The 8798-nt window shown below is 43.7% G+C and overlaps 1 protein-coding gene across 2 annotated transcripts in view; it reads left to right on the top strand.

Moving 5' to 3' along the window:
- Nucleotides 1–4182: 4182 nt before the first annotated feature.
- The window catches only part of taf11 (TAF11 RNA polymerase II, TATA box binding protein (TBP)-associated factor), a 32126-nt gene continuing 27510 nt past the window's right edge, over nt 4183–8798 (top strand). For both annotated transcript variants that reach the window (XM_073030321.1, XM_073030320.1), the window contains exon 1: nt 4183–4548. In XM_073030321.1, the coding sequence (XP_072886422.1) occupies nt 4208–4548 (341 nt within the window). In that variant the 5' untranslated portion in view covers nt 4183–4207. The remainder of the gene's footprint in view (nt 4549–8798) is intronic.

The following is an 8798-nucleotide window of genomic DNA, read 5'->3' as shown; positions in this document are numbered from 1 at the left end:
AATTAGGCCATTTGGCCCATTGAGACTGTTCTGTAATTTAGGTCAATTACAAACGAGACCTTAAGGGGCAGTCAGACTTAATTTTCAACACAGGTCTTTTTATTCTTGTTGAGCTGTCCCTCTGGATCGAGGATAGCTTGTTCCTATTTCTGGTCTTATGGGTTCTGAAGGGAACCTGAAGAGGTGGATTCAGCGTGTCCTCCTCTAGCCATTTACACTGAGCTTCTCTGTGCTCTCAGTGCATTGAATCAATGTTGTAAATATCATCCTGATTGTTCCTTATCCACACTGAGTGGTCATGGGCCAAAGGTTTATCGGAATCGGTACAGATATGGCATATTTTCAAGGAGGCTGGTGCACATTCTTGAACCTAATTTTCTTTCCATCTGGTAATCTCTTACAGTGACAGAAGTTTCAAAATCTAGTGTTAGACATGTGAGTTAAGTGGATTGTATAATTAAGGCTTAACGGCTAGGGATACTGGTAGGAGAGAGCCTGCTCATAATGTGGGCTTGCTTAACCTTCCGGTGAATTTGGAGGATTTTACAGACACAGCATGAGTGGTTTTACACATTGCCATTAATATGTTTGCTACGGGTAGCCCAAGATGAAGTAGCAATCACTGCTCACTGGTGCCTCGGCAGAGTGCAGTTTGCATGATGCTCGTACAGGGCGGGGTGTGGGAGTTCAGAGTTTTATCCCAGTGCCCTCTGTATGGAGTTTGCATGATGCTCGTACAGGGCGGGGTGTGGGAGTTCAGAGTTTTATCCCAGTGCCCTCTGTATGGAGTTTGCATGATGCTCGTACAGGGCGGGGTGTGGGAGTTCAGAGTTTTATCCCAGTGCCCTCTGTATGGAGTTTGCATGATGCTCGTACAGGGCGGGGTGTGGGAGTTCAGAGTTTTATCCCAGTGCCCTCTGTATGGAGTTTGCATGATGCTCGTACAGGGCGGGGTGTGGGAGTTCAGAGTTTTATCCCAGTGCCCTCTGTATGCAGTTTGCATGTCCTCCTCATGGAAAGTGTGGGTTTCCTTCGGGTTTCTTTCCACAGTTCAAAGACATAAGGGTAATTGGTTGTTGTAAATTATCCTGTGACTAGGCTAGGGTTGCTGGCAGCATGGCTCAGAGGGTCAGAAGTGCCTATTCTGCATTGCATCTCTAAGTAAAAAAAAACACAAGTTTTGTACCAACTGTAGGGTCCTAATCTTCAAATACTCTTTCCCTCAATCAACCAAAGGCTGGCACAGTAATATCTACCCTGGCTGAGAAGCGTCTCCCAAGAAATTGAGAACTGCCCACATTTTCCAGTCTTGCCATGAAATGTGTCAGAGGACGTCATTGTGTTTGGGAGACAGCTGATAAAGACTTCTCTTTTGTAATGTTGATTAAAGGCCCTTCACTGATTTTGTCAATGATGGTATGAAGCTCAGCCTCTCAGAGTGTAGAAATTAAAACATCACCAGCATAAGAGTCAAGTTACCTTGGTTCTAGGACATTGCTGTGCATTGAAGTTTCCCATTACTCTATTTGTGAAGATTAGCTCACTTCCCTTGGGAAATACATTAAAGATTAGGTGCAAAACTACAGCAAGATAGACTGAGAAGGTGATACCAGTCCTCAACCGAGAATGTAGACCTATTGATCATGACATACATGCCATTATAAAACAGATGGAATATAGTCGTGAATTTCTGGGGACATCTGAAATGGAGGGGGTCATTTGATTGTCTAGCCTGATTGATGGAGTCAAAGGTTTTGTGTGGTGGGAAAAAAAGCCACATATAGTATCTGGTGCTGCTGCCTGAATTTTTCTTGGACTTGTTGTGCACTGAAGATTATGTCCCTTGTGCACCTTGGTGAATGGAACACACACATGAATGGAAGGTGCTCTTTGGCCACAGGCAGGGGTTGTTATGTTCGTACTCCTTGCCATTGGATCAAGACGATGTTTTGTAAAACCCATGTGATAACTGCCAGGCAACAGCTATTCCATTTTCAAGTAAGCATAAGAAATAGGAGCAGGAGTAGGCTTGCTCCGCCATTCAATAAGATCATGGATGATCTGGCCATGGACTCATCTCCACCTACCTGCCTTTTCCCAATAATCCGTAATTCCCCTTCTATGTAAAAATCTATCCAACCTTGTCTTAAATATATTTACTGAGGTAGCCTCCACTGCTTTGTTGCATGCATAGGCAGCTTTCCTTCCACAACATTAAGCGTGAGATCTGGAATGTGAGAACCCTTACGCCTATTCCAACAGCAACCGTCCTTTTGGCACTATGCACATTTTAAAACTCCAACATAACCACCTAAAAGTTTTCTACAATGCAATGCACTACATATCCTGGAATTCATCCACTCCATCTACAGAAAGGCTGTATTCATTGCATATCCAGTCCTTGTAAACAATTGGACAAGCTGTTTATAGCATTCCACTTCTTCAAATAATTATTTGAAATCAGCAACAGTAGATCAATGGAAATTTGTGAAGAAGCCAAGCCCATTATCTTAACACAGGATGAAACATGTAAGATGGTGCAAAGTATTTTGAATCTGTTTCTAGAGTGACATATGGGCAAATATCTTTTGTCTGGCATTCATATAATTTCAGATAAATGATATGAATGGTAGACATGATGAGTGTCATTGATAGGATCAGCCGATGGAGAGGTTGCTGAAAATTTACAAGATATTTTACTACATTCTTGAAAAATCACACTAAGTTCTTATATAGTTTGAGAGGTCCATATGTGTTGTGATGTCTTGCAGTATGATGCTGATTTTCTTGTCAGGAATTCCCATGAGATAAGGAGAAAGAACAGTGACAGGTGGGAGAAATTCTTCCAGTCAATCCTAAAGTGTTCATGTTGATTACCTTTTCTTGTTACTTGGCATTTGTAACCATGAAAAACTTTTCGTAAAGAGGGTCCAAATCAACCTACTGAAATGTCTGAACTTTCAGAATCTGTTGACAACATATGGTGTGGATATTATCACTCTCTTTTCTCAGGTGCTTCCAGTTCCAATACTTGGTATGTGGTGAATCCTGAGAGGAAAATATATTATTTTTGCTCCTTCAGTTTCCGAAACAAATAACCTATCCTGCCTTTAGGATCTGTGTTTACTAGTGAACTTCTTAGGTAAAGTGCTTAACTTTTGGTTGTCAATTTCATGTGGCATAGTATCCCTCTGCACATGTATTGGGACATTTCTCCTTCTGTCAAATATGTGTAAACTCTTGGTCTATTTTAAGAAAATATTAATGTTGCTTTGGGAGTGGAGGGGTACCATGGGCAGCGGCCAGTACCAAATATAATAGAAACAAATTTTGCAAATTCAGAATTGCCCATTTTCACCCAATTCTTAATATATAGTTCCTGCTCCTTTAAACCATTTTCCCTAACACTTGACATTGAAGGACAGGTCAGAGGAGTGCCAAAGGACTTTTGCTGTGATTAAGACTCAACCAAATTCCCAAGACAAGTTTGACCTGATTGTAAAAGTTCATCAATCTGTAGACTGCTAAGTAAGAGTGGAAGATGCTGTTGTGCACGTAGGGGAGGTTTTGCTTTCCCCTGACGCCTGTCCCTTCTCAACTGATGTGCAAAACGTTTTATGTAACACACAAACAAGAAAGATGAGAACCGGCAGCCTTGCCTGGCTACAGATTTGATCAGGAAGCTTTCTGATCCTGTTAATCTCCATTGCTCTTCTGATCTTCATGCAGAATAACCAAACCCAATTACGCATTCCCTTCCCAACAAATGTGCCTATCCAATTTATGAGCACTTTTCTGTCAACCCCCTGTCCTCCTTGTTGGCAATTGTATCCCCAAGAATTTCAACACTGTCAGGAGATATTTCAGCTGAACATGGTGAAGTTCTGTTCTGAGGATATCACCTGTCCTAGAACAGACTGGACTTGATTGCAGATGGTCTGGGCAGAATCTTAAAATCCACTCTAAATAGTTTGATGGGTTGTTAGTTTCTTATTTCTTCCCTTTCCCAATCCTTTGGCCATTCTCAGTCAATCAGTATCCTAGTAACAGATGGTCTGGCCTTCGTGAGATGGTTGTTTGTGGGTTCTTCCTGTGGGGAGACGGACTACTTGAAGGCCCAGATCAGAGTGTATTTTGAATTTGCGTTTTCTCCGCGTAGTTTGTCCTTCCCCCTTACCCGTACGCCGGGGCCTGAGCTACAGGTTCCATGGAGTCAGACGAAGAGCCGAAGTTTAAACCCGCCGGGTTGGGACCAGCCGTGTCCACCGACCCACCCAAGACCGGAGAAGCGGCGGTGACTCCTGCTGCCCCCTCGGGAAAAGCAGAGGTCGCTGTGGAGCAGGCGGTACCCAAGGCAGTGGCGGGCGCAGGGAGCCAGGCGTCCGGAGAGAGCGCTGAGAAAGGCTCGGAGCGCCAAGAAGGCGCAGAGGAGGAGGAGGACGAGGACGGAGACGGTAGCCAACAGGCAAAGAAGCTGCGGATCGAGCCACCCAGAGACAAAAAGGACAAGAAGCAGAAAGTGGACGAAGATGAAATACAGAAGATGCAGTGAGTTGGCGCGGCGCGGCGCGGCCTTAGCAACTGTTGTCCTAGCAACAGCCGGGTGTGCGGGAGGCCAATTGAGGACACGGGTGGGCGCAGGTCTCTCAGCAAAAAGCTGCAGGATCTGGAATCTCGGCAAACTGGAGAAACCCAGCCGCTCTGGAAGGAAATGGATAGTCGAGATCCTTCCTTTTGACAGAACTTTCCACACGGACCGTTTCTACCTCTAATGAGTCCGGAGGATGGGTCTTCACCGTCCATTTCCTTCACAGATGCTGTCTGACCCGCTGAGTTCCTTTAGCTTTTAGTGTGCAGCTTCAAATTTCAGCGACCTCAGACTCCACTCTGATGAAAGTTGGCCGTCCTGAAACTTGCATTCTTCTTGTCTTTTTCTTTACTGATGCGTTTGGACCTGTTGAATACTTCCCGTTTTCATTTTAAATGGTGCACTAAATGCAAAATCCAACTTGAACTTCATTCCTTCACATCATTTACCATGCTTTGATAACAGTATGCTGGAAATCTACATTTAAAAACAGAAAAGGCTGGACTTACTCGACAGCTGAGGCTGCATTTCTGGGTAGAGAAGCAGAGTCAATGTTTCACGTTAAAGACACTTAATTAGAACTGAGAAAAGAAGCATCAGGGAGGACAGAGAAAAGAGGTTGCCTCTGATAGGGATAAGTTGTGAACTGTGCAATCGGGCTGGATGTGTTGTCCACTACACGAGGAAAGATAATAATGGAGAAGCTGTGTCAGTATTACAGACGGACAACTGATACACCTGATAGTCAAGTTACCCTTTGCTGTAGAATTCAGTACTGGGTCCAGGAGTTGCAATGTGCCCGGATGGAAGATCCGGTACAGTTCCTCAAGTTTGAGTTGGGCCTCATTGTAGATAGATAGATAGATAGATACTTTATTCATCCCCATGGGGAAATTCAACTTTTTTTTCCAATGTCCCATACACTTGTTGTAGCAAAACTAATTGCATACAATACTTAACTCAGTAAAAAATATGATATGCATCTAAATCACTATCTCAAAAAGCATTAATAATAGCTTTTAAAAAGTTCTTAAGTCCTGGCGGTAGAATTGTAAAGCCTAATGGCATTGGGGAGTATTGACCTCTTCATCCTGTCTGAGGAGCATTGCATCGATAGTAACCTGTCGCTGAAACTGCTTCTCTGTCTCTGGATGGTGCTATGTAGAGGATGTTCAGAGTTATCCATAATTGACCGTAGCCTACTCAGCGCCCTTCGCTCAGCTACCGATGTTAAACCCTCCAGTACTTTGCCCACGACAGAGCCCGCCTTCCTTACCAGCTTATTAAGACGTGAGGCGTCCCTCTTCTTAATGCTTCCTCCCCAACACGCCACCACAAAGAAGAGGGCGCTCTCCACAACTGACCTATAGAACATCTTCAGCATCTCACTACAGACATTGAATGACGCCAACCTTCTAAGGAAGTACAGTCGACTCTGTGCCTTCCTGCACAAGGCATCTGTGTTGGCAGTCCAGTCTAGCTTCTCGTCTAACTGTACTCCCAGATACTTGTAGGTCTTAACCTGCTCCACACATTCTCCATTAATGATCACTGGCTCCATACGAGGCTCCATACGCTGCAGGTGGCCATAGACTGACGGGTCAGAGTGGGAATGGGATGGACATTTAAAGTGCCAGCCGGGGGAAGCTCATGGTTCAAGTTCACGTCGATTTTTGTACGTACACATGAGAAAAATGCCATGAAAATAAGATCTTTGCAGCAGTAGCACAGTTCATTACAAGATGAGGACGAACATCATCTAACAAATTGTTTGTGATTTATAATTCAGTCCCTGGGCAGAATGCATGTTCCCAACAAAGCAATAATTTAGTCTTGATTTGGACAGGATTGTGTTTTGTAGATATTGTGTTGCTGCTTTAGATCTCATTTGTAAAATGCTGCAAGGCTCCAAACCAATTCAATACCAACAAAACTTATAAGATAAGTTTGAATATTATTGTAATGCATTGCTATACCAGCACCTTTATCTCCCCCTCCAAGTCATGTATCATCCTGATTTGAAAAAAATATCTATTGAGAAGGAGTTGATTCATAATCTTGTCTTATCTGTACATTGTGGAAGCAGGCACTTCAACCCACTGTGTCAGGCACCCATCTCCACCAACTCCATTTCCCTTTCAAATCCCCTGTTGACTTCTCTCTCTGATTGATCAGCCACCCAGCTACAAGAGCAAAGGAACTTGCTAGCCAGCTCATGGAAGAAAAACTGAGTACAGTCAGCCCTCCTTATCCGCGGGGGATAGGTTCCAGGACCCCCCGTGGATACCAAACAACACGGATACTCAAGTCCCTTATATAAAATGGCGTAGTATTTGCATATAACCTACGCACATCCTCCCGTACACTTTAAATCATTTTTGGATTACTAATAATACTTAATACAATGTAAATGCTATGTAAATAGTTGTTATACTGTAATGTTTAGGGAATATTGGAAAGAAAAAAACTGCACATGTTCCTCTCGCTCACAACACAAGCAGCAAATGAATGAGACGCAAGGCGAACAATGATCAATGAGAAAACTTTTAATCATGTCTAGATTACAGAACTTATAACACCTAATACAATGGAAATGCTATGTAAATAGTTGTTACACTGACTTGTTTAGGGAATAATGACAAGAAAAAAAAACTACATGTTCCTCTCGCTCACAACACAAGCAGCGAATGAACAATGATCAAACAACAAGTAAAACTTGTAATACCTGCACAGTAGTTGTTGAACTGTCTTGTTTAGGGAATAAGGACGCTTTGGAGGAGGTTCAATAATACTAAAGTCAGGAACTGTGGAGGTTGAGCGTTGAGGATCTTCAAGTGTTGAATGCCGAGTCTTCAGAATTGCAGATGCTTTAGTTAGAAACATTGTTATAGGAAGCTGTCTCTTCTTTTTCTTTGCTACATCAAACAAATCTTGCAAGGTAGCCTTTCTCTTCTGTGAGTTTCTTGAGCTCCTCTGGGAGTGCTGCTGCGGCCTCAGCATTAGCCGATGTCAATTCTCCTGTGATCTTTACGTTCTTGAGGCTGTAGTGCTTTACATAGCCCACCAGCCATCCCTTATTAATCTTAAACTCTTTTCTCTCGCTCTCATCAACACCGTCACAGTAGTGCTCATAGAGACTAAGAGTTTTTTCACGTATAATTTGGCCTTTGACAGGGATATGCTTCTGTGACATGTTCTCTAGCAACGCATTCGGCGAGAGATATCACTTTTAGCCTTTGAGGAATTGCTTTGATCACGTAATTGCTTTTTAGGGGCTGTTTTTTCACAGGAACAAAGTAGCGAACGAAGAGGTGTGAGGTGAACAATGCTCAAACGAGTGCTGGAAAAGCACTTCTGGGTTTTCTCGATTCGCGGTTGGTTGAATTTGCGCATGCGGAACTCGCGGATAAGGAGGGCCGACTGTACCTGTGGATAACCCATAGTACACAGGCAGAACATGGAAACTCTACAGACTGCATCAGTAAGCAGCATTGAACCCAGATCACTGTCGCTATGCTGCTCTGCTTCGGAAAGAGTGACGATAATATATAAAGTTCTTAGCTTGAAAGTTGTGTAGTTCAATGTGAATGAAGGAGTCTGTGAGCATACAATTGGAAAGTGAAGAGCAACACACACTAATGCTCAGCATCTGTGGAGAGGAATAAACAGTCTATAGACCGGAAAGAAAGGGGGTAGAAGCCAGAATGGGGAGGGGAGGGGAAGCTGTGCACGCTGGCAGGTGATAGGTGAGATCAGGTGAGCTGGAAGGTGGGTGGATGGGGGGGGGGGGAATCTGGGAGGCGGCAGGTGCAAGAAAGGGCTGAAGAAGGAACTTGATAGGAGAAGGCATTGCACAATGGAAGAAAAGAAAGTAGAGGAACTGGTGGAAGATGATGGACAGGTGAATAGAAGAGAAGGGGGTAGGGAAGGTAATTAGAAAAGGAAATAGAGAAAGAGGGAGGGTTCTTCTTGTAACCCATTTCAATTCAGCTTCCTATTCCCATTATGGCATGTCTGTTCAGGGCCTTCTCTACTGCCATGATGAGGACAAACTCAAATTGGAGGTGCAGCACCTCATATTCCTGTAAATATACTATTGCCTTTTCTCAGTTTCTTTGCCTCCACCAGTTTCAGCTTTCTGTTTCAGGACATCTTTAAAGAACACAGATTCCCTCCCCCACTATTGATGCTGCCTTCACCAACATCTCCT

The sequence above is a fragment of the Hemitrygon akajei genome, chromosome 27, assembly GCF_048418815.1.
Source record: "Hemitrygon akajei chromosome 27, sHemAka1.3, whole genome shotgun sequence".
NCBI classification, from domain to species: Eukaryota; Metazoa; Chordata; class Chondrichthyes; order Myliobatiformes; family Dasyatidae; genus Hemitrygon; species Hemitrygon akajei.
This window is presented reverse-complemented; position numbering and strand designations above follow the sequence as displayed.